General features: G+C 46.3%; 1 protein-coding gene and 1 non-coding gene across 13 annotated transcripts in view; one reads left to right on the top strand and one right to left on the bottom strand.

Annotated features, from left to right (window-relative positions):
- DISC1 (DISC1 scaffold protein) overlaps positions 1 to 11272 on the bottom strand; it is a 423187-nt gene extending 411915 nt beyond the window's left edge. For 3 of the 12 annotated variants that reach the window (XM_086381280.1, XM_086381283.1, XM_086381282.1), the window contains exon 1: positions 10968 to 11262. In XM_086381280.1, coding sequence (XP_086237406.1) covers positions 10968 to 11025 — 58 coding nt within the window. In that variant the 5' untranslated portion in view covers positions 11026 to 11262. Of the gene's footprint in view, positions 1 to 10967 lie in introns of all 12 variants that reach the window. The other 9 variants (XR_015156615.1, XM_086381279.1, XR_015156616.1 and 6 more) reach the window with 8 other exon arrangements.
- Positions 11273 to 26336: 15064 nt separating this feature from the next.
- LOC147343199 (small nucleolar RNA SNORD65) lies at positions 26337 to 26410 on the top strand. Its single transcript, XR_015157243.1, has one exon. It is a non-coding gene; the product is annotated as a small nucleolar RNA SNORD65 (small nucleolar RNA).
- The last annotated feature ends 370 nt before the right edge of the window (positions 26411 to 26780 follow it).

Consider the following 26780-nt stretch of genomic DNA (forward strand, 5'->3'; position numbering starts at 1 on the left):
CGCATTTCACTATGCCTGGCCCATGGCTATAATGAAAAACACCAGGGAAATATTAATAATTGTACAGAGTCGATAAGAGAGTAGACGTTAAAAGTTCTCATCACAAGAAAAAGACTTTGTAACCATGTAAGACTCTAATGCTGGGAGGGATTGGGGGCAGGAGGAGAAGGGGATGACAGAGGATGAGATGGCTGGATGGCATCACCGACTCGATGGACGTGAGTCTGGGTGAACTCCGGGAGTTGGTGACGGACAGGGAGGCCTGGCGTGCTGCAATTCATGGGGTCGCAAAGAGTCAGACACACCTGAGCGACTGAACTGAACTGAACTGAAGGTGGTGAATGTAACTAGACTTACTGTGGTGATCATTTCACAATTTACACAAATAGCAAATCACCATGTTGTACACCTAGTCTAACCTTGTTTGTGTCAAATATATCTCAATTAAAAAAAAAAAGAATTGTACTGAGATGTGCAAAATTTGTTCATTTGAAGATTTGTAATCACACAGCAGCATTCACAAGTCTATGTTTCCAGTGCATTAGAAACACAGCCCCCACTGATCTGTTTTTGACCACTGTGAAACAGTCCTTTTCGGCTATCAGTATTTTACCAAGATGAGACGTGCTTTCATCTATAAATGCAAAACACCTTCTCCTGTGTCAAAAATAAAGCCTAATAATTATGCCAAATCATCTTAGCAATCTACTTGCAAATTAAGAAACCACAGGTATGAAAAAGAAAAGTTACGTTGGTGTCCACGTCGCAAAACCAAATTTAAAGTCAGATTCTACATTCGAGACACAATTCAGTCATTAAATTTAGATATTTCCCCCTTCAACCTGTGAAAGCATTTAGTCTCCACGCAGGGCCACCTGTCAAATGCACGTTTCTATTCCTGGTCACTGTGTTTGCCTGAGTGAACACGATCGTGTTAATGATTAATATCAATCCTAGATACAGGTAACCCTGGGAAGGTCAAGTACCAACTGCATTCAGGCAGCTGACTGCAGTGGGGAGGCAGTCTGAGCCTCCTGAAATGGAACCATGTGGGTGGGGGAGGAGGCAAAATGTGAAACCCCACAGAGCAGGGACTAGGAAATTCACACAGTCCCCCAAGTCCCAGACAATCCCAGTCCTCCAGGACAAAAGTCACTGAATCCGAGAGCTGTAAGGGTCCCCACACATCGTCCACTGCAGCCCCCTCCTGCCCCACATGCAGACTCCCCCGTATGGGCACCCCAGAATCAGCCAACAGTAACTTAAATGCTTCTGGGGCAAAAAGCTAACACTTTTCAAGATGGCCTCTTCCATTGACGGACAACTTTTTAGCAAGTTTTTCTCTAGGTTAAGTTCAAGGACATCAGTCCTGGGTGTTCATTGGAAGGACTGATGTTGAAGCTGAAACTCCAATACTTTGGCCACCTGATGCAAAGAGCTGACTCATTTGAAAAGACCCTGATGCTGGGAAAGATTGAGGGCAGGAGGAGAGGGGGATGACAGAGGATGAGATGGTTGGATGGCATCACCGACCCAGTGGACATGGGTTTGAGTAGGCTCTGGGAGTTGGTGATGGACAGGGAGGCCTGGCGTGCTGCGGTTCACAGGGTCGCAAAGAGTTGGACACGACTGAGCAACTGAACTAAACTCAAGTTCAAAATTGACATCCTACTCATGTGTGGCTCTATTTGTAATTCTGGGCCAAGAAGGCACTCTAAATGTCGAATGAATTACGAATGATTAGTGAACAGATGGGGCCTTACAGATCAATGACAATATTGGAAAAAGAAATCACTCACAAATTTAAGCTTTTAAGAGCCATGATGGCTCAAAAATATATAAATAAGGATTTGGTTTGATTCACTTAATATTACTTAAGCAGAGGGGGATCATGCAGCACTATGGAATGAAGCATACTTAACGGAAACAGTTCTAAGTAAGGGAGAGGACTCAGGTCCTAATACTCACTCTGCTGCTCTCACCCACACTCCACACCTGTCAACTAAGCTGGCCAGATCCCGATCTCCACCATCACTTAAGACTGTCAGTACTCTGATGTGACTTATCCCCAAAGACTGTGGTGCCAAAACTCCAGGAATTTCTGTCTTAACTTCATTTCTCTGAGAGTTCAAACCCATCTGCAAATAAAGGGTAAAAGTCCTACCAAGGGGACTTCACTCGTGGTCCAGTGGCTAAGACTGCATTGCCAATGCAAGAGATTCACGTTCAATCCCTGGTTAGAGAACTAAGATCCCATATACTGCAACTAAAGATCCCATGGGCTGTAACTAAGACCTGGCACAGCCAAATAAATGAATTAAAAAAAAAAAAAAGTCCTACCATGGCAGGCAAATGCAGGGGTTGAACAGTTAGAATTATATCCACCTGTTTTCAGGATGAGCACAAGGCAACATGGTTGGGAAATTAACCTGAAGTTGATTGGGAATGAGAACCTAGGGCTATTTATTTCAATTACCTAATGTGAGACCGTTATAATATACATACATACATATACAGTTCAGTTCAGTCACTCAGTCATGTCCGACTCTTTGCGACCCCATGAATCCCAGCACGCCAGGCCTCCCTGTCCATCACCAACTCCCGGAGTTCACCCAGACTCACGTCCATCGAGTCAGTGATGCCATCCAGCCATCTCATCCTCTGTCGTCCCCTTCTCCTCCTGCCCCCAATCCCTCCCAGCATCAGAGTCTTTTCCAATGAGTCAACTCTTCGCATGAGGTGGCCAAAGTATTGGAGTTTCAGCTTTAGCATCATTCCTTCCAAAGAAATCCCAGGGCTCATCTCCTTCAGAATGGACTGGTTGGATCTGCTTGCAGTCCAAGGGACTCTCAAAGCGTCTTCTCCAACACCACAGTTCAAAAGCATCAATTCTTCGTCACTCAGTCTTCTTCACAGTCCAACTCTCACATCCATACATGACCACAGGAAAAACCACAGCCTTGACTAGACGGACTTTTGTTGGCAAAGTAATGTCTCTGCTTTTGAATATGCTATCTAGGTTGGTCATATCTTTCCTTCCAAGGAGTAAGCGTCTTTTAATTTCATGGCTACAGTCACCATCTGCAGTGATTTTGGAGCCCAGAAAAATAAAGTCTGACACTGTTCTCACTGTTTCCCCATCTATTTTCCATGAAGTGATGGGACTGGATGCCATGATCTTTGTCGTCTGAATGTTGAGCTTTAAGCCAACTTTTTCACTCTCCACTTTCACTGTCATCAAGAGGCTTTTGAGTTCCTCTTCACTTTCTGCCATAAGGGTGGTGTCATCTGCATATCTGAGGTTATTGAGATTTCTCCCGGCAATCTTGATTCCAGCTTGTGTTTCTTCCAGCCCAGCGTTTCTCATGATGTACTCTGCATATGAGTTAAATAAGCAGGGTGACAATATACAGCCTTGACGTACTCCTTTTCCTATTTGGAACCAGTCATTGTTCCATGTCCAGTTCTAACTGTTGCTTCCTGACCTGCATACAGATTTCTCAAGAGGCAGGTCAGGTGTCTGGTATTTCCATCTCTTTCAGAATTTTCCACAGTTTATTGTGATCCACACAGTCAAAGGCTTTGGCATAGTCAATAAAGCAGAAATAGATGTTTTTCTGGAACTCTCTTGCTTTTTCCATGATCCAGCGGATGTTGGCAATTTGATCTCTGGTTCCTCTGCTTTTTCTAAAACCAGCTTGACATACATACATAATTATAATGTATGGATGTGAGAGTTGGACTGTGAAGAAAGCTGAGTGCTGAAGAATTGATGCTTTTGAACTGTGGTGTTGGAGAAGGCTCTTGAGAGTCCCTTGGACTGCAAGGAGATCCAACCAGTCCATTCTGAAGGAGATCAGCCCTGGGATTTCTTTGGAAGGAATGATGCTAAAGCTGAAACTCCAGTACTTTGGCCACCTCATGCGAAGAGTTGACTCATTGGAAAAGACTCTGATGCTGGGAGGGATTGGGGGCAGGAGGAGAAGGGGACGACAGAGGATGAGATGGCTGGATGGCATCACTGACTCGATGGATGTGAGTCTGAGTGAACTCCGGGAGTTGGTGATGGACAGGGAGGCCTGGTGTGCTGCGATTCATGGGGTCACAAAGAGTCAGACACGACTGAGCGACTGAACTGAACTGAACTGAACTGAATGTGAGACCAGGCCTTATACACTCATGTTTAATGTTATAAGGACCAAATATATATTTCCCAGCCCTGCACTTGATAAATACACTTGTCCATGCCTCACCGGCCAGAACTCAAGAGGTTTGACCACTTGATCATTTGAGGCTTCATCCAGCAGTAAGTTCTGCGATTCTGTTATAAACACCAATCGACCCGAGTGATCTCAGGAAGCTCCACGTCTCTATCATCCATTTCTGAGCTATGAAGGGAGGCAGGTGGCCAAAAGGAAGGAGCACTGAGTAAAAGGAAGCAGACAGAAAATCGACAGTCATGTCAGCAACTGAGCACACCACATGGGCCCCCACTGCCTTCCAAAGCCAGAGAGAAATATTACGTCACTAACTGGTCAGCCACAGTTCTCCTTTCCCACTTCCACTTGGTATGAAAAATGGGAAGCTGATGGTGAAGTCTGTGCTCAAAGAAGCAGCTGGTAAACTGATTTCAAAAGAGAAAATGGATCAGAATGGTCAAGGTATCTGTGGCAGATATTTTTAAAAGGGCATGACTGTTGCATGAAAGATATTTGCTAAGGAATTTTTACCACAGGCGTTCAAGTTGAGAATAGCAACAGAAGACTCCCAAGGGCTAAAAAAGCTTACGTGACTAGATGGTGCTCTCTTGAAAGTGCTTGGCCAAGGGCAGCCCCAGCAGTGCCCAGAGGGGACCCTTCCCAGCCCCAGGGTGACTGCCCAGGGCCTCTCTGGAAGCAGCGTTCTCTGCTGGCTTTGCATGAGAACCTGGCATATAAGCTGAATTACTGTCATCATTGCCAAAAAAAAAAAAAATTATTCTAATTCTGGTCTAATAATACTAATCTAAAAATTCTATGCTCAAAAACTGTCCTGTGCCAAGCTTCAGATCTTATTATTTAAACATCACTGGGCTTCCCAGGTGGCGCTAGTGGTAAGACAAGGCATGCAGTTTCGATCCCTGGTCGAGACTACGATCACATGCCACAGTCAAAACAAGACCTCAAGTGATGAGCAGGTTTGTAAATGACTGTGCTCTTTCAGGGGCTTCCCAGGTGGCTCCAGTGGTAAAGAACCCACCTGCCAATGCAGGAGACATAAGAGACACGGGTTCAATCCCTGGGTCAGAAATATCCCCTGGAGGAGGCCATGGCAGCCCACTCTAGTATTCCTGCCTGGAGAATACCCGTGGACAGAGGAGCCTGACTGAGGTCCATAGGGTTGCAAAGAGTCAGACAGTACTAAAGCAGCTTGGCACACACAAAGATCATCACTGTCTTCATTCTGAAGATCTTTCATCAAACTTTGACCAAAATCACGAGAAAATTCAGACATTAATGATATAATCTCTAATCCTTCTTCACTCAAAATTTCAAGAATTTTTTTTAAAAAGGAAATGTTTTAATGAGCATAATAAATTTGGACTTTTTCTAAACTAATACCTTAATGTTTGCACAATGAGCAAGTATTATTTTTGTCATCTAACTAAACAATAATAGTTTGCATGCAGTGTTTTGGAAACATATAAATTAATGAACATGGCATAGAAATGGATTACAAGAACAGAGACACCAAACTATTGATCTGCATTGGTGGAATTATGGTGGTTTTCAATGTTCTTTTTCTCATTTGTAGTTTCCTAAGAGCACAAGTTACTTCTGGAAAAAGAAACAAGAAGAAGAGAAACAACGGAACAGGGAATTGGTTATGCAGCACAGAAACCTGGCCTTCACTTTCCCTCAGGTATACAGACTTTGCCTGAAAGCCCATTGCTGGGGGCATCTCATGTGAGCAGTGAGGTCCCTGCAGAAATGTCCTGGGTCCTAGCCTTGCCAGGTAATCATAACCCCAAAAGCCTGAATCCCAGCTTACCCTTTTTGTGCCAACTTAAGGGTCCTGGCAAATATGTGTGTTAAAGCATTCATGCAAAGTCCATTTAGTTTTGAGATTTCTGATAAGTTCTCTTTTTTTTTTTCTTTTTCTCAGAGCAATTATTTTTTAAAAGGAGATTTCTGATGATTTCTTGTGATATGTTTTTATATGAGATTTTAATACTTTTTTTCTCTGCAAATTTTCATTGTTTATTTTGGAAAGAAGATAGCTTAAAATGGCATTTTTTACATAGGGATGAAAACAAGATTATTTCAAAGTCTCTTCTTCCAGAGTTAACAATTCACCCATGTTTTAGAGTCTGTAAATATGTAGGGTATATAGTTACCAGTGATCTAACATAGGTGTGCTTGAACATCAGTTTATCTCCATAACTTTAGTTCAGCCAGTGGTTGAGAACACAACTGTGAGAGGCACCAGTCCACAGTTCTAACCCTGGTTCTACCTTTAATGGCTATGTGACTTGGAAATAAGAGGGGTGAATCTGCTTCTCAGATTTGTATGGGGAAAATGAAAATCATAAGTAGCTACCTTACAATGGTCTGGGGCAGATTTCATCACAGCAATTCCTGATAGACCGCCTGGCATACTGCAAGCTCTAAAAAAACTGCAGACTTTCTTATTCCCTCCTGGTAGCACTGATATCTTCTATTTGCAGTCAGTCATATGCTCCAAGGTACTCGCACCATTTACTTCACTGAATCCTCAGGCAGCTCTAACCCAAAAGTTACTGTCCCCATTATATCTTTTTTGTAAACAGATGAGGAAACTGAGGATCGAGGACACACAGCTTAGAAAGAAGCTCCAGGCCTCTTTTTGCTTAGTGCCAGATTCTCACCTGGGCTTCCCAGTGTCTCAGATGGCAAAGAATCTGCCTGCAGTGTGGGAGACCCAGGGTTTCATCCCTGGGTGGGAAGATTCCCTCAAAAGATTTCATGTGCCACTTGTGAACTTATTAAGATTAAATTTCTTTTTAAATACTCTGCTATTCACAGTCAGCAAAAACAAGACCAGGAGCTGACTGTGGCTTAGATCATGAACTCCTTATTGCAAATTCAGACTTAAATTGAAGAAAGTAAGGAAAACCACTAGACCATTCAGGTATGACCTAAATCAAATCCCTTACAATTATACAGTGAAAGTGACAAATAGATTCAAGGGATTAGATCTGATAGACAGAGTGCCTGAAGAACTATGGATGGAGGTTCGTGACATTGTAAAGGAGGCAGTGATCAAGACCATTCCCAAGAAAAAGAAATGCAAAAAGGCAAAATGGTTGTCTGAGAAGGCCTTACAAATAACTGTGAAAAGAAGAGAAGTGAAAGGCAAAGGAGAAAAGGAAAGATACGCCCATTTGAATGCAGAGTTCCAAAGAATAGCAAGGAGAGATAAGAAAGCCTTCCTCAGGGATCAGTGCAAAGAAACAGAGGAAAACAAGAGAATGGGAAAGACTAGAGATCTCAAGAAAATTAGAGATACCAAGGGAACATTTCATGCAAAGATGAGCACAATAAAGGAAAGAAATGATATGGACCTAACAGAAGCAGAAGATATTAAGAAGAGGTGGCAGGAATACACAGAAGAACTACACAAAGAAGATCTTCAATACCCAGATAACCACGGTGGTGTGATCACTCACCTAGAGCCAGACATCCTGGAATGCGAAGCCAAGTGGGCCTTAGGAAGCATCACTATGCTTCCTAACAAAGCTAGTGAAGGTGATGGAATTCCAGCTGAGCTATTTCAAATCTTAAAAGACGAGGCTGTGAAAGTGCTTCAGTCAGTACGCCAGCAAATCTGAAAAACTCAGCAGTGGTCACAGGACTGGAAAAGGTCAGTTTTCATTCCAATCCCAAAGGCAATGCCCAAAAATGTTCAAACTACCACACAACTGCGCCCATCTCACATGCCAGCAAAGTAATGCTCAAAATTCTCCAAGCCAGATTTCAACAGTAGGTGAACCATGAACTTCCAGATGTTCAAGCTGAATTTAGAAAAGGCCAACATCTGTTAGATCATTGAAAAAGCAAGAGAGCTCCAGAAAAATATCTACTTTTGCTTTACTGACTACACCAAAGTCTTTGACTGTCTGAATCACAGTAACTGTGAAAAACTTTTCAAGAGATGGGAATACCAGACCACCTGAACTGCCTCCTGAGAAATCTGTATGCAGGTCAAGAAGCAACAGTTAGAACTGGACATGGAACAACAGACTGGTTCCCAATCGGGAAAGGAGTACTTTAAGGCTGTATATTGTCACCCTGGTTATTTAACTTCTATGCAGACTACATCATGAGAAACGCTGGGCTGGATGAAGCACAAGCTGGAATCAAGATAGCTGGTATAAATATCAATAACTTCAGATATGCAGATGACCCCACTCTTACAGCAGAAAGTGAAGGGGAACTAAAGAGCCTCTTGATGAAAGTGAAAGAGGAAAGTGAAAAAGTTGGCTTAAAACTCAACATTAAGAAAACTAAGATCATGGCATCTGGTCCCATCTCTTCATGGCAAATAGATGGGGAAACAATGGACACAGTGAGACTTTATTTTCTTGGGCTCCAAAATCACTGCAGATGGTGACTGCAGCCATGAAATTAAAAGGTGCTTGCTCCTTGGAAGAAAAGCTATGACCAACCTAGACAGCATACTGAAAAGCAGAGATTACTTTGCCAAAAAGGTCCATCTAGTCAAAGCTATGGTTTTCCCAGTAGTCACGTATGGAGGTGAGAGTTGGACCATAAAGAAAGCTGAGCACCGAAGAATGGATGCTTTTGAACTGTGGTGTTGGAGAAGACTCTTGAGAGTCCCTTGAACTGCAAGGAGATCCAACCAGTCAATCCTAAAGGAAATCAGTCCTGAATATTCATTGGAAGGACTGATGCTGAAGCTGAAACTCCAATCCTTTGGCCACCTGATGTGAAGAACTGACTCACTGGAACAGACCCTGATGCTGGGAAAGATTGAAGGCCGGAGGAGAAGGGGACGACAGAGGATGAGACTGGATAGCATCACCGACTCGATGAACATGAGTTTCAGCAAGCTCTGGGAGTTGGTGATGGACAGGGAAGCCTGGCGTGCTGCAGTCCACGGGGTTACAAAGAGGTGGACACGACTGAGCAACTGAAGTGAAGGGAGCTGATTCATAGTTCACGAGAGATGTAGTTTTTCCAGATGGCACAGTGATAAAGAATCTGTTTGCAGATGCAGGAGACAAGGGTTCTATCCCTGGGTCAGGAAGATCCCCTGGAGAAGGAAATGGCAACCAATTCCAGTATTTTTGCCTGGAAAATCCCATGGACAGAGCAGCCTGGTGGGCTAGACTCCATGGGGTTGCAAAGAGTCAGACATGACTGAACACACACACACACACACACACACACATTCATACTATAATCAAATCAAACTGGTGGGCTTTTTTTTTTTTTACACCACTCCAAATTAATTGGGTTTTGCTTAGTGAAAAGAGCATCTGAGGCTCTTATTTAGAGCTTACTATGTATCTCAGCAACCAGCTTGGGTGTTCACATCCATGGCCACAGTTAAACCCACAGCGACTCTATGAGGTGGCCTTGTCATTGACCCCATTTCATAAATCGGGCAACTAAGGCACAGCTAAGTGCAGGATTGAGATGCAAGCTGTCTCGAAGTCCAGCTCTTAAGACTCTGCTGCTGCTGCTGCTGCTAAGTCACTTTAGTCGTGTCTGACTCTGTGCGACCCCATAGACAGCAGCCCACCAGGCTCCCCCGTCCCTGGGATTCTCCAGGCAAGAACACTGGAGAGGGTTACCATTTCCTTCTCCAATGCATGAAAGTGAAAAGTGAAAGTGAAGTCGCTCAGTCGTGTCCGACTCTTAGCGACCCCATGGACTGCAGCCCACCAGGCTCCTCCATCCATGGGATTTTCCAGGCAAGAGTACTGGAGTGGGGTGCCATTGCCTTAAGACTCTGGTATTATCCAAATCGCACTTGCCTGCCCAACTGACCATACATTTTGCAAAGTGTTTTCACACACAGCAGCTTTCCCGACGGGATGGGGAGCGGGGAGGTTACCAGTGTTCTTTTGTATATGTGATGAAATCGAGGCTCAGCGCTGTTAAAGGAGCTGTCGAAGTTACCCGGCCTTCTTCCAGTCCAGCAAGGACACACAACTCCCTCACTCCAAATCTCATTCTCATCCCAAAGTCTCAAATTCCTTTGCACATGTATTTTAAAAGCGAGATGGCAGGAGACATCCTGTCATTCCTGCAAAGCAACTGTGCACTTCACGGCCTCAGTGTCAACCCTGAGCGCTGACAGCGTTGACAGCTTGACCGGGGCTCCCGGCTCCAGCTCCGAGCCAGCCGTGGGCATCATTGAACTGGAGGAAGTGGGAGGTGAAACTGCTCGCAGAGCAGCGCCTTGGGACGGTGCCAGCACCGCGTCCCCCATCCCACCCCAATCTCCTCCCTCCAGGTCCTCGAGGGGTGAAACCCGAAACTCTGCGGGGTGTCAGGACGCGGTCCCCGGACCAGGCGGCGGGGCGTGCCCTGTCCCACGAGTGCTCAGGGGAGGGCGCGCGGAGCCCCGAGCCTCTGCTGGCTCAGTCCCCGGGAGCAGCGAACCCCGGCGCGCGGTCAAGCCGCCTTCCTCGGCCACCGGGACCCACGGGGGCGGGAACTGCGGATCCCGGAATCTCAGCACCGTCTTCCGGGAGGACCTGGCCGGGTCGGCGCTGGCGGGCAGCCCCAGGCCCGACAAAGACTTCACCTCGGCACGCTTCGCGCCCTGCCTCAGTTTCCCTCAGCCCGCAAGAGTGCAGAAACCCTAGATATCAACCGAGGAGCACCCCAGACCTAAACGATCTCCAGAGGACAGAGCTCACCCTCGCCGCGGAACCCTCGCCCCGACCCGCCGGGCGGCCGTGACAGCACCCCTACCTGCGCGGTGGCCCCTGCCGCCACCAGCCGGGGCGCCCTGGGGACCCCCGCCCAGCATGCGCCCCGCCGGCTCCTCCCGATCCGCCTCCGCCTTCTCCAGCTCCGCTGCGGCCAGAGGGCTCTGTGCACCCGAGGCCCGCGTCCGGGAAAGCTAACGGCAGAGCCGGACGGGAAGTGGGGAGGGGGCTGGCGAGGAAGGGGAGGCTCCTTCCTCCTCCCGGGCTGGACCGGCTGTTTCCTCTCCAGCCTCGGCCCAGGCACGCGCGCGCGCGCGCGCACACACACACACACACACACACACACACAAGCGGACGGCTGGAGCGGGCGGGGCGCGCAAGCCCACAGCCTGGGTCACAGACCTCGGAAAGCTGATTTTTCACTCTCCCTCGGTGTTGGACGAAAATGAGAGGGGAAGTGCAGTGGAGAGGACGGGTGTTCGGGGAGGGAGAGACTAGGAGGCTCTCCTTGGAGGATGGGAGGGGTGATCTACGAGGGTACCTCCCAGACACTAATTAGGGAAGTGATCACAGGGTTGGTGGAAGAGCTGGAGGGAGTGAGAAGGACTCGTTTCGCAAGGAGCGGGCGGGGGGCGGGGGGAGGATGAGGGGAGACTGCAGCTCACCCTGGGAAAGAGAGCGGGGCGAGTAGTTCTACATGAACTGAGTATCCAACTGTTTGAATCTTCTGGCAGCAGAACTGGGCTGGCCCCAGATCCGCCTCCCCACGTTGGGCAGCCAGCCTAGGACACAACTGCGATCCGTGCTGAGCTCCTAAGCCAGCCCACACTCGCCTCCTCTTGTGTTCATTCAAGGAGGCTCCTGGAGCATCCCTGAAGAGGCACCTGCCAGAAACGGTTCTCGCCCTTAAGGAGCTTCTCCGGCCTCCCATCGGGGGAAGATAAACATGCGCGTGTAAAACTAAATAACGACGTACAGCAGAATATGCCAAGAGCCAGAGGTCTGTCACGAAAGAGTGTAGAGGTGGGGGGAGGGGCGGTAAGAGGGAGAGCTGTGAAGAAGGGTCAGAAAGGCTCCCTGGAGGAAGGGGAAGGATCGTCCTAGACCTGGAGGAGAGTCGAGGTCGTTCAAAAGATCAGAACCGTGTGAGTGAAAACACCTGTATATGCTTAGAAGTCAGAGTGTTGTGGGACGGGATGAATGTGAGCGTGAATATGAAGAGTGTGGGGAACCGTTGGATGAGGCTGAATGTAATGACGGACACCACCAAACAGAGATCTGGATTCACTGCAGTTTGAGAGATTAGAACAAGCTCTGTTTGCTTAGCTAGTTGACAGAAATGGGAGGCAAGAGGTGACCAGCACTAAATGATGTGGAAATGCCAGAACTGCCTTGGTACACTGTAAAGGAATTATCTAAAGGCTTAGGCAGATTGAAATATTAGCATAGATTTATCACATAAGACCCACTTACTGACTCCCAGAGGGTCCAGAGGACACAGCATTCACCGTGACTCTGAGAAATAACTTTGTGACCCAGCATGCCTGGTCAACTCTTCTCTGTAGATCAGAAATTACAGTGGAAACTGCACCACTGCAGTGTGGGTCCTTAAATGCAGTGAGAATAGTTGGATCCCAGAGTGGCTGGAGCCAAATGGTGGCAATGAGTTACCCAAGGCAGGGTGGGCATGGTTTCTGTAATGGACAGCAAAGGCAAAGCAGCAACCAGAATAGTCTGACCCCCACAGACCTATGGCATTGACCATCCAGGATGAGAATTCTACTGAATTCTTATGTGATCTGTATGAGCAGGAAAGTTCTTGGTCAAACACGCAAAAACCTAACTTAAATTACCAAAACAGAGAGACTCTATCAGTTCCCAGACTTGAGTCAATTTGCAGACTCCAAACTCCTTGAACAAAGGGGATGTTTGTCTCCTCCAATATTCTGCAACATTGTCAAAAATATATACTATTACTCTTTCTTGGAGCCTTCCCCAAAGGGACATGTGGCCTTTTACTAGGGTGACTGTGCACTGGGGAAAAGGAAATAATCAGACTTTTCAGGAATTACTGGACACTGGCTCTGAACTGCCACTGAGTCCAGGACATCCAGAACATCACTGCAGTACTAGTGCAAGCAAGGGTTTGTAGGGTCAGGTGATGAATGGAGTTTTAGCTCAGGTCCATCTCATAGTGGTCTCTGCACCCATACTGGGGTTATTTCTCCAGTTTTGGAATGCACTGTTAGAATAATTAGACTAATACTCAGCAACTGGCAGAATCCCTACACTGGCTCCATGACCCTTGAAGTGAGGGTTATTTTGTGAGAAAGAGCCAAGTGGAAGCCTCTACAGCTGCCTCTGCCTTGGATGAGCAAAGTGGTTGCGGTGGCAGTCCTGGAAGTTATCTAGAGGCTCAGCAATACAGACTTGCACTCAGCAAAGCCAGTGTGACCATGGCCACTGCTGAGGGTCCAGTCCGCCAACAGCAGGACCAACAGTGTGGCAGCATTCCCCAGTTAACCAAAGGCAACACTGCCTTCTTAGAGAGACTGCAGAGAGTAATGCCACCATCAAGGACTTGAAAGATGCAGGGGTGGTGACTTCTACCACCTCCCCGTTCAACATGCCCATGTGGCCTGTGAAGAAGACAGACGGAGCCTGAGAATGACAGTGGATCATCATAAACTAAACCAGATGGTAATTCCAATTGCAGCTGCTGTACCAGATGTAGCTTCACTGTTTAAGCAAATTAACACATCCCCTAGTATCTGCTGTGCAGTATTGGTCTGGCAAAATGTTTCTTCTGCATATCTGTTAGTAAAGACCAACCACAGGGCAGCCTTCTTTCAGCTGGCAAAAACAGCAGTACAGTGAAGACTGCCCTCCCTCAAGGATAGATCAGTTCTCCAGCCCTACATCCTAATTTGGTCAAGCAGGGACCCTATTGTCTTTCTGTTCTAGAAGACCTCACACTGGTCCATAGCACTGATGATGTTATGCTGATTGGACCTAGTGTGTAGGAAAGAGTAGCTCTTCTAGGCTTATTGGTGAGACATTTGTATGTCATGGGGTGGAAAGCAAATCTGACAAAAGTTCTAGAGATTTCCTTCTCAGTGGGTTTTCAAGAGATCTGGTAGTATAGGCTATCCATTCTAAGGTGAAGGATAAGAACTTCCCTGGTGGTCCAGTGGTTAAGAATCAGCCTTCCAATGCAGAGGATATGGGTTTGATCCCTGGCTGAGGAACTAAGATCCCACACACCACAGGGCAACTAAACCCACATGCCACAACGGCTGAGTCCGAGCAGCACAGCTAGAGAGAAGCCCCTGCACTGCAACAAAAATCCCACATGCCACAACTCAGACTCGATGGTTTCAAATAAATAAATAAAGAAGATGAAGGATAAGTTGTTGTATCTGAGAAGGCAATGGCAACCCACTCCAGTACTCTTGCCTGGAAAATCCCATGGACGGAGGAGCCTGGTGCGCTGCAGCCATGGGGTCGCTAAGAGTTGGACACGACTGAGCGACTTCACTTTCGCTTTTCACTTTCATGCATTGGAGAAGGAAATGGCAACCCTCTCCAGTGTTCTTGCCTGGAGAATCCCAGGGACGGGGGAGCCTGGTGGGCTGCTGTCTATGGGGGCGCACAGAGTCGGACACGAATGAAGCGACTTAGCAGCAGCAGCAGCAGCAAGTTGTTGTATTTGGCCCTTTATATGACCCTGGTGGCTCAGACAGTAAAGAATCTGCCTGCAATGCAGGAGACCTGGGTTTGGCCCCTGGGTCAGTAAGATTCCGCTGGATAAGGGAATAACTACCCACTCCAGTATTCTTGCCTGGAGAATTCCTTGGACACATGAGCCTGGCGAGCTACAGTCCATGGGGTTGCAAAGAGTCAAACACGACTGAGCGACTAATATTTTCATAACCAAAACAGAGACACAACACTTGATGGTCCTCTTTGGGTTTGGGACACAACATGTTCCTCATTTGGAAGTGCTGCTGCTGCTGCTGCTAAGTTGCTTCAGTCGTGTCCGACTCTGTGTGACCCCATAGACGGCAGCCCACCAGGCTCCCCCGTCCCTGGGATTCTCCAGGCAAGAACACTGGAATGGGTTGCCATTTCCTTCTCCAATGCATGAAAGGGAAAAGCGAAAATGAAGTCGCTCAGTTGTGCCCGACTCTTAGCGACCCCATGGACTGCAGCCTACCAGGCTCCTCCGCCCATGGGATTTTCCAGGCAAGAGTACTGGAGTGGGTTGCCATTGCCTTCTCCGTTTGGGAGTGCTACTCAATTCAGTTTACCAAGTGACCCAAAAAGCTGCTGATTTTGAGTGGGACCAAGAACAAGAGAAGTCTCTGCACCTCATCCAGCTCGCACTGTGAGCTGCCCTTTGCCGGCTGAGCCATGTGATCCAGCAGATCCAACAGTCAGTGGTAGATGCTGATGGAGGCTGGGTCAGAGCCCCAGAGGGAGTCATCTCACAGACCCTTAAGATTACAGAGCAAGGCCCTGCCATCCTCTGTGGATTTTGAGAAACAGCATTTTACTTACTACTGGGCCTAGTAGTAACTGATAATTTAACCATGGGCCACCACATCACCATGCAAGCTGAGCTGCTTGCCATGAACTGGGTGCTGCCAGAACCACAGGCATAGGTCCAGGTGTGTACAGCAACACTCCAGCATCAAATGGAACTGATACATATGAGACTCAGCTCAAGCAGACCTAGAGGACATGCTTAAGTTACATGAGGAAGTGGCCCAAGTGCCCAAGGCCCCCACCTCCCTATCCCTCCCAGCCTGCACCTGCGGCCTCAGGGCCGGCTCCCTATGATCAGCTGATTGAGGAAGAGAAGACTTAGGCCTGCCTAATGTTCGGGCACCACCCGAAAGTTGACAACAGCTGTACTATAGCCCCTTCTGGAACATCCCTGAAGGACAGTGGTGAATGCAAGTCTGCCCAGCTTGCTGACCTTTGAGCAGTCAACCTTGTTATTCAGTCCGCTTCAAAAGAGAAATGGCCAGAAGTACAAGTAGACGCCAGCTTATGGACTGTGACCAATGGTTCGGCTGGATGGTCAGGGATTTGAAAGGAACATGACTAGAAAATTGGTGACAAGGTGATCTTAGGAAGAGGTAGGTGGATAGACCTCTCTGAACAGCCAAAACAACTCCAAGATACTGTGTCCCAGGTGAATGGTCTGATCTCAGCAGAGGAAGCTTGTAATCCTCAAGTGGCTAGGACACTGTTCTTTGGGTACCAGCCAGCCTCCTTCTCCAGCTACACTTGACATTGCCCAATAGGCTGATGAACAAATCAGTCATGGTGGCAAGGCTGGAAGTTATCCAGAGGCTCAGCATTACAGACTTCCACTCACCAAGGCCAGCCTGACTATGGCCACCAATGAGGGTCCAATCTGCCAGCAGCAAGACCAACAATATGGCAGCATTCCCCAAAGTGATCAGTTCAATTCAGTCTCTCAGTCGTGTCTGACTCTTTGCAACCTCAAGGACTACAGCACGCCAGGCTTCCTTGTCCATCACCATCTTCTGGAGTTTACTCAAACTCATGTCCATTGAGTTGGTGATGCTATCCAACCATCTTATCCTCGGTCGTCCCCTTCTCCTCCCACCTTCAATCTTTCCCATCATCAGGGTCTTTTCTAAGAAGTCAGTTCTTTGCATCAGGTGGCCAAAGTATTGGAGTTTCAGCTTCAGCATCAATCCTTCCAATGCATATTCAGGACTGATTTCCTTTAGGATTGATTGGTTGGATCTCCTTGCAGTTCAAGGGACTCTCAAGAGTTTTCTCCAACACCACAGTTCAAAAGCATCCATTCTTTAGTGCTCAGCTTTCTTTATGGTCCAACTCTCACATCCATACATGATTACTGGAAAAACTATAGCTTTGACTAGATGGACCTTTGTCGGCAAAGTGATGTCTCTGCTTTTTAATATGCTATCTAGGTTGGTCATAACTTTTCTTCCAAGGAGCAAGCACCTTTTAATTTCATGGCTGCAGTCACCATCTGCAGTGATTTTGGAGCCCAAGAAAATAAAGTCTGTCACTGTTTCCATTGTTTTCCCATCTATTTGCCATGAAGAGATGAGCCCAGATGCCATGATCTTAGTTTTTTGAATGTGATCAACCAGTTTGCCACTTGGTGACAGGTTGATTATGCTAAACCACTTCCATCATGACAGGGACAGCATTCTGTTCCTACTGGAATTGATAATTACACTGAGTACACTGAGTTCCTTTTCCTTCACACAGTGCTTCTGCCAAAACTGCCACCCATAGACTCATAGCATGCCTTATCCACTACCATTGCTTCTGATCAAGGAACTCACTTCACAACAATTGGAATGTGGCAATGGACTCACACTCACAGAATTCACTAGTCTTACCATGTTCCCTATCATCCTGAAGCAGCTAGCTGGATAGAGAAATGGAATAGCCTTTTGAAGACTCAGTTACAGCATCAGCTAGATAGCAGTATCTTGCAGAGTTGGGCAAGGTTCTCCAGGAAATTCTCTGTGGAGGCTCTGAATCAGTATCCAATATATGATGCTGTTTCTCCCATGACCAGATTCATGGGTCCAAGAATCAGGGGATGGAAATGGGAGTGGCATCTCTCACCATTAGCCCTAGTGATCCCCTAGCACAAGGTCTGCCGTCTGTTCCCACAACCTTATGCTCAGCTGACCTAGTGGTGTTAGTCCCAAAGGGCGAATGTTTTCATGAAGAAACACAACAATCATTGCATTTAACTGGAAGTTAAGACTGCCACCTGGCAACTTTGGGTGGCTTGTGTCTGAATCAATAGTCAAAGAAGGGAGTCAGGGTGTTGGCTGGCATGACTGAATCTGACTACCAAGGGGACACTGGACTGCCTTTCCACAGTGGAGGTAAGGAAGCACATACATCTGGAATGTAGGAGACCCCTCAGGGAACCTCTTAGTGTTTCCATGCCCTCTGACTAAAGTCCATGGAAAACTATAACAACCTAGCTCAGGGAGGACTGCTAATGGCCCAGACCATTTAGGAGTGAAGGTTTGTGTCACCCCAGAAGGTGAACAACCAGGACCAGCTGAGGTGCTTCCCAAAGGTAAAGAGAATGATCACTGGAAGAAGGTAGTTAGAAATAGCAGCTCCAAGCAGCTAATACAACTACGAACTTTGTTCTGAACATCTCTTCCTTATTTTGTTATGACTATGTATATACACGGATAAGAAAGGGAAAGAAACAAAGATATTTGATGTATTATTTTATAATTTACCTTTGTTTTCTTCTCTTACTTATCCACTTGTATAACATAGGATATATTAATAACAGTTAAATTTACAACACAGTATTTAGGTCCTAGGCATGAAGGGAAAGAGTAAACATCACCCAAGGACTATACATCTTCTTCTGGGGAGAAGGTTCGTGCGTTTACAGTTACACTTGGGGCAGCTGTATCATGTTAAGTGGAAGTGCTTGTTATTGTCTTTACTTGGAGACTAAGAATGGCTTAAGGATGACTTCCCTGGTGGTCTGGTGGTTAAGAATCTGCTTGCAGTGCAACGGGGTACTTGTTTGATCTTGGTCCAGGATGATCCCACATGCCTTGGAGCAACTAAGCCCATGTACCACAACTACTGAGCCCATGAGCTGCAATTACTGAAGCCATTCACCCAGAGCCTATTCTCCACAATGACAGAATCCACCGCAATGAGAAGTCTGCACACCACAATGAAGACCTACCACAGCTAAAAAAACAAAGTAAATATTCTTTTTTTAAATAAAGAATGACTTAAGGAGATGTGTATGGATGCCAAGTCAACAGGAGTGAACTGGGATGTAGGTCTTATATGTCAGCTGGGCCAGGCTAGGGTACCCAGCTGTTTAACCAAACTCTAGTCTAGGTGTTTCTGTAGACACACTTTCGTAATTGTGGTTATATCTACAGTCAGTTGACTTTAAGTAAAGGAGTAGGTGTAAGTAAGTGTTAGTCACTCAGTCGTGCCCTACTATTTGTGACCCCATAGACTATAGCCCGCTAGGCTTCTCTGTCCATGAGATTTTCCAGACAAGGATACTGGAGTGGCTTGCCATTTCCTTCTCCAGGGGATCTTCCCAACCCAGGGATCGAACCTGGGTCTCCTGCACTGCAGGCAAATTCTTTACCAACTGAGCTACAAGGGAAGCCTATAAGTAAAGGAGATGACCCTTGATAACATGGGTATGCCTCATCCAATCAGTTGAAGTCCTTAAGGATAAAAAGTGAGGCTTTCAGACGGAGAAAAACTCTCCCTCAAGACTAAAACCTCAAATCCTGTTTCCAGGCTGTGACCTGCCTGACAGATTTCATAATTGCCAGCCCTAACAAATGCATGCACCAGTTCCTTAAAATAAATCTCTCTTCTATTATCTATCTTTCTGTCTATATCTCTCCATCCATCCCTCCCTGTCCTCCTCCCCTGCCTGCTCCTCCCTTTGGACCTCCTCCTTTGGCTTCTCCTTTCTCCCCATTCATTCATTAGTCTTCCCCAGAATTGCATCCTCAGCCTTCCTTTATTCTTGAGCATCCTTCACTCTGCATCTGACTATCTCATCTACTTTCAAGGTTTCAACTACCCTGATATAATTTCAGTTGGTATCTTTGACAGCAACCTCTCTCCCAAACTCAATTCATATTTCCAACCGAGCGGCTCTGCTGGTATCTCAAGTATCTCCAGAAGGATTCTCACTGCCCTCTCCTGCCCATTCCCCAAACTGCTGCTTTCCCAGCATCAGCTTTGTTCTGAAGGTAGAGCCCTCTCCCCTTGACCCCTCCCCTCAGGATGGAAACCCGGGAGACCATGCTGCAGACTCCTGCACCCCCGCCTTTGCACCCACTGAATCCTGTCCCTTCTAGGTCAGCACTGTCCTTTGTGCCCATCCATTCCTCCCCATCCCCGACGCCCCTCACTGCATCTTCAGCTGCTGCCGGAATATCACCACTTGGTTGTCTAAGAAACCATTCAAACCAATGAAGTTCAAAGCTGTTCTCAACTCCCCCTCAACCGTACACTCTCACCTGTGTTTCCCACCTCAGCTGCTAGCCCTACCATCCCTCTAACCTGCCCAGCACCGCAGTTTGGAAGGCATCCCACCTGTGGTTAGGAGTACAGGCTCTGCCCTCAGATAACTGTGTGCGTATCTAACCCCAGTACTTTTCAGCTGTGAACCCTGGGGAGTTATTTAACTTTGCGAATCTTCAATTTGCTCCTCTGCAAAACAGAATTAATGGTGGTGTGTACCACAGCAGGTTGTCATGAGAGGGTCTGATGTATGGCCTAGGGTGGGGTGTAAGCCCTGGGTGTTTTAAAGTCCCCGAGATGATTCTAAAGTGCAGTCAGGGTTGACAGCACTATGTAATGGTAGTAGGATGGACCTGTGGAAGATGCAGAAAGACCAGTTATGAAGAGACAACAGTCCAGGTAGGAGACCATGAGCTTTTATAATGAGCATGGAGAGGAGGGGTCTTTGTTCAGGAGATACTGTAGGAAGCAAAATTATATAAAACTTGGTGACTGGATGCGGAGTGAAGTTGAGAGGAAGGCAGCTAAGGTGACTCTGGTTTTTATCTTGGTTGACCAGGCTGAGCAGAAGGTGGTGCCATAAAGCTGTGGGTCCCAAATATGTTTGTTCACAATAATCACTTAGAATTTTTTTTCCTAAGCTTATATCTTAGCTACTTTGTAGAATTGTATATCCCTAGCCAATCAAAGATTTGTACACAGGACTATTCTGTCATCAGCTTGATTATTCCAGGAACTCTGCTCTGCAGAATGCCCTTCCCTGGATAGTTACTGCTTACCCTGGCCAAAAGTGTGCTGTCTGGAGGAGGCAGCGAAGCAACAGCCATCTCACACGAAAGGCCACTGCTGGTGAGAGGCAGTGGAGACAGACGCAGAGGTGCTGGCTGGTTCTGGCTCGTCCTTTCTCGTCCCAACTGACAACATCCAGGTTCACACATCCCCGAATGCTTCTCTGTGCGCTCATAGGCGTAAAGAGACATTGACTTCCCCTAGACCTCCCATAGCTCAGTGGTAAAGAATCTGCCTGCCAATGCAGGAGACACAGGAGACAGGAAGACACCCTGGGTCGGGAAGATTCCCTGGAGGAGGAAATGGCAACCCACTCCAGTATTCTTGCCTGGGAAGTCCCACAGACAGAGGAGCCTGGCGGGCTACAACCCACTGGGTCACAAAGAATCGGACACGACTGAGCATGCGCGCGCACGCACACGCGCACACGCGCACACACAGACTTCTCCATCAACCCCTCCACAGCCCTGTTCTGACAGTCGGACTTGCACAGTTTCCAAGTTTCCTGCACACCCCAACTCCTTTACCCACGCAAGAGCTGGTTAACAACCTTCCTCCAGCCACTCTCACAATGGTGTCAGGTCTAATTTCTATAATATATTCCTTATTTCAGAGCACTGATGGAAGTTCTGCTTCTTCAACTGAACTCTCACTTTGTAAACCCACTGATTTCAAATCTCTGGCACAGATATTGCAGGAATCTTCCTTAATGTCAAGACAGCTTTATCATCCCCACACAATGCTGTATTAGTGTGGACTCTGTAACTACAACTAACCAAAACCAATATACTCTAAGTCAGAAGAAATTTCCTGAGGATACAGTGGGTGTTTCACAGAATTCAAAGGCATAATGAATCAGGTCCTCTGGAGAGATGAGAGCCAGCTTCTTGAAAACCAGCAGGACCCTGGCAATCTACCTCCTCCCTTCTTTTTCCTGCACATCTACTTCTATTCCTCCCGAGTCTCCATGTTCATAAGTCAGCCACAGGGAAAGCCTGACCCTCATGGAGCCAGTTCTTTTTAAAATATATATTTATTTTTTTTCGGGGGTGGGGGGGCGTGGGGTGCTACAGCGGGTCTTAGTTGCAGCATGTGGGATCTCTAGTTGCGGTCCAGGGACTTAGCTGTTCCATGGCATGTGGGATCTTAGTTCAATCCCTGGTCATGGAGTGAACCTGAATCCCCTGCATTGTAAGGCAGAGTTTTAACCCCTGGACCACCAGGTAAGTCCCATGGAGCCAGTTCTAAATCTCTACGGATGAGATCCTGACTCATGTCCAAAGTAGGTCAGGAGCCTCTCTTGCTGCCCAGTATAGACAAGGAAGTGGGGTCACATACGAGTGTAGGATAAGCTCAGTGCCTGCAAAGCACCTCTGAACACAGAGGGAAGGGAGGGGACCACTGTGAGCTGGGCAGCAACCCAGAATGTGTCTACTCTAAACGTTCTGAGACGGCTCAGGACCAAGGATCCTACTGCTTGTGAGCAAACAGGTGACACCTTTAGTTTCCCTCTGCTTAATATATCATTTCCATGATGGCTATTTCCCAGCAATGTTTGCCATGGATTTCAGCTCTGGGTATTGAGATATGTATATAGTGTCCTACAGAAAGAATAACTGAGAGCAAATAATGATGAGATAATTGTTCTAGCAATATTTTTTAATTTAAACTTTTGGAAAATTTTTCCTCATAAATCCTACCAAAATCTTCATTAGAGCAGAGATGGAGGGACATCACTATGCCAATGCAATCTAAAGCGATAGCCCGGGATCCTGGCCCCATCAAGATAGGCAGCAGTAGTTCTGTTCTATTGAAACTACACATATCTACAGATTGCACTGACATAGACAATGAGCATTAAATACTATAGGTGTAGTGTTAGTCACTTCAGTCGTGTCTGACTGTTTGCGACCCCATGGACTGTAGCCTGCCAGTCTCCTCTGTCCATGGGATTCTCCAGGCAAGAATACTGGAGTGGGCTGCCATTTCCTTCTCCAGGGAATCTTCCCAATACAGGGATTGAACCTGGGTCTCCTGCATTGCAGGCAGATTGTTTACCATCCGAGGCACCAGAGTAAATTTTATAGCAAAAAACTAGGACATCAGAGAGGAAAAAACATATAGCTCTTTTGCCAAAACAGTGAACTTCAAAATATGGGAGTCTTTTAGAAGTTGGCTAATAGTCGTTAGAAGTTGGCTAATAGTCGCTAGAAGTTGGCTAATAGTCGCTAATATATACTGGGCACTTACTATCAGTGAGACACTGTTCTAAACAATTTAAACTTGTTAAATGCATTTCACCTTTGGAACAACCCAATTATCACACCCATTTTCAGACTAGATAACTGAGGCACAGAAACTTTAGAACTTGCCCCAAATCACAAGCATAGTGAGTGGCAGAGAAGGGGTTTTAACCTGGCAGCCTGGCAGAATAGTCTACTTTCCTAACCGCGACGATGCACTATCTCTCACTAAACAAAAATGACAGTTTTTGATACCTCAGAACAATCACTCTCCTTTCATGTAGTGAGATTTATATTTAGGTAATAAGTCTTCAGACTGAGAGGTTTTCATGCATAATTTCCCCCACCCCACCCTTCCCTTAGTTTCACTCCCAGAGGAAAAAAGTCAGTGGAGCTAAGTTGTTGTTAAGTTGCTCAGTCGTGTCCGACTCTTTTGTGACCCCATGGACTGTAACCCACCAGGCTCCTCTGTCCATAGGATTTCCCGGGCAAGAATACTGGAGTGGGTTGCCATTTCCTTCTCCAAGGGATCTTTCCAACCCAGGGATCAAACTCATGTCTCCTGCATTGGAGGCAGATTCTTTACCACTGAGACACTAGGGAAGCCCAGAGATAAGTTGGGACATGATAATTTCCTATATAAATAATGTCCCTTTGCCTCACTCCTTTAAATTGTAAGCTCTTTGAAGGTAGATATCAACCTTGTTCTTCACTGGATCTTCTGGCCAGACACTTATTAGAATGAATGTTCTAAATTGGGATTCTGATACTCGACAGGCCAGTGGATTTATTTCTCCAGTCTCCTGCAAATTATCTGAGCATGGCAGTGAAGGATAGTCACAAGAATTCCCATCAAGTGACATAGCTGGAGTTAAATAGGAAATATCCTCATTGAGAACAATAACAAAGCTTAAACAATTCTGGGAAATTTTAATGTCTAAAGGAGATCTTTTCTTAAAAAAAAAACAAAACACAACTTGAATGAATTGGAGAAAAGAAATCTATCTTCAAGTCAGGAAATTACATTAGACAACATGAAGTCCCTCATTTGTTAATGCCTGGAAGCAGGAAGTTGGTTCAGTTTCAAATACCATCAGATAAAGGCCATGCCAAAGGATGTTATCATAGTTTTAGGCTAAATATAGAATATAAATAACCTTCCTTTCACAATGGACATTGTCTAAAAGCTCTAATAGTGAGATAACACGTGGGAAGTGTGGGCACTCGTTCTAGACGTGCCATCCTGACCCCTCACTGTGGCATATCTTCATCTTCCAGTGATCAGTGTCCACTAGAGAGTTGGCATTCAGAGTGGGTTTGTGTGTCAAATGGCTAGAGCATTCAGAGAGGCTGCCTAATGTTATGCTGCATGAAGACCCATCATCCAGTGTCTTTTTAACCCGTTCTTTAAAAAAAAAACTTATTTTTTGTTGGGGTATAGCGGATTAGCAATGTTGTAATAGTTTCAGGTAAACAGCGAAGAGATTCAGCTATACATACACATGTATCCATTGTCCCCCCAACTCCCCTCCCATCCAGGCTGCCACATAACATTGAGCAGAGTTCCACGTGCCATACAGGAGGACCTTAATGTTTTTAACCTGTTCTTGCCTCAGTTTCCCACATGAAATGTAGGAAGAACTAACAGAATCTCTCAGAGATTTATTCACAAGATTTATTCAATTTATTCATTGAGGTATGCTCTTCCCCTGGCTGCTCTCCTCCTTGAATAGACTTTGTTCTCCATTAGAAATTCAGTTACTCAGCCATAAAAGGGAACGTATTTGAGGCGGATGAACCTGGAGCCTATTATACAGAGTGAACTAAGCCAGAAAGAGAAAAACAAATATTGTATATTAACACACACGTATATATAATGGAATCTAGAAAATGGTATTGAGTAACTTATTAGCAAGGCAGGAATAGGGACGCAGACGTAGAAAAGAGACTTGTGGACACATTGGGGGAAGGAGAGGGAGGGACCAGTTGAGAGAGTAGCACTGAAACATGTATATTACCGTATGTAAAATAGACAGTGGGGATTACTGTATGATACAGGGAGCTCAAACCGATGCTCTGTGACAACCTAGAGGGGTAGGAGGTGGGAAGGAAGTTCAAGAGGGAGGGGACATATGCATACTTATGGCTGATTCACATTGTTGTACGACAGAAACCAACACAACTTTGTAAAGCAATTATCCTCCACTAAAAAAAAAATTTTTTTTTTTTTAAAGAAATTCCATATCTACACCTATTTCAAGTTCCTCCAAGAAAGAGACACTGTCCCCCACTCACTGCCTCTCATTAGTTCACTAGTCTGGCCGGTTGGCCTCCCCACCCGCCACTTCCTCCCAGCAGCTGCCAGCCTGCCCAGGCCTCTGGGGCTGACCATCTCACGTGACGGACACCATTGCTGCTGTCACCGTCCTCACACACCAGGGACAACAGTAACCACCACAGTAACTCATGACAGCCTTACTGTTGTTAGAAAGCTCAGCAGCCTCAAGGCTTCTCTTTCCCGAGTTTTAATCTTCCCTGCCAGTGATTAGGAGAACCTTGCCCACCCGCTCTGTAGCCTCGTGCCCATTCTCTCACGGCTGACTTCCCATATTGTCTGATCGGCATCCATTTCTGGCTCACCTTTCCCTAATGGAGGAAAAGCAACCCCCTCAAATGGATACACACCACAGCCTACAGGAGCTTATAGCACCCCCATCAACAAAGCACATTCATAGAGGACAGAGCTCAGCAAATCTCAGGAAGTCACCCAGCAGTCCCAGAGTCCAAAGTGAAGAGCTTGCCTCATTCATCCAGTGCCTGAGTAGTGTGGCCACCCTCAAATGCCTTCCCAGGCAGCCCTTTGCCTGCATGTGCTTCATGGAGAGTTAAGTAAATGTGTTCTTTTTTCTTGGGCGGGGGGGGGGGGGTTGTGCTGGGTCTTCGACGCCGCACAGGCTTTTCTCTAGTTGTGACAAGCAGGGGCTACTCTTCCTTTTGGCGCACAGGCTTCTCGTTGCAGTGGCTCCTCTTGTTGCAGAGCCTGGGCTCTAGGGTGCACAGGCTTCGGTAGTTGTGGTACACGCACTTAGCTGCTCCACAGCATATGAGATCTTCCCAGACCAGGGATCAAACCAGTGACCGTGCATTGACAGGCAGATTCTTTACCACCGAGCCACAAGGGAAGCCCCAGTAAGTGTGTTCTTGAAACTTCTCTGGAAAATACTGTCAACTATACATGTCTCTATAAAGCTGTTCCTAGGGAAGAAAGGCTCACACATTTAGCCAATCTGAAATTTGAATCCATCCAATGATGAAATCACCCTCAAAAAGCTGGAATTACCGGCATATTGTGTAGTGATGAACCTATGAGTTTCTGAAGAAAAGAAAAAAAAAAAAAGGGATGAAATTTGAATCTAAGAATCGATTGAGGATTCTTTCTCCAATTAGATGGGTGTGTTTGAGGGGCAAATCGTTTTGTTTCCTAGTTCCTGTGTTTGCAAACAAAAGGGAAACCAGTTGAGTGGCTATCAGACTCTCAGAGTTTGCAAATGATCAGTAAAAGCTTAAGAAATAACAAGATGGTCAGATATATAATATAACTAACATTTTAAGGAAATTTAGCTTTTAAAAAACTTTCACCAACTTCCATCACTAGTATTTCACACACAAAAAAAGCCTTTTTAACCTCAAAAAAGTAAATAGACACGACACCTTTCTTTCATGCACCCTGCATCCTGAATTATGGATAT

The sequence above is a fragment of the Bos grunniens genome, chromosome 28 (genome assembly GCF_055505025.1).
Source record: "Bos grunniens cultivar Pamir isolate PY7600 chromosome 28, Bosgru_T2T1.0, whole genome shotgun sequence".
Lineage (NCBI taxonomy): Eukaryota > Metazoa > Chordata > Mammalia > Artiodactyla > Bovidae > Bos > Bos grunniens.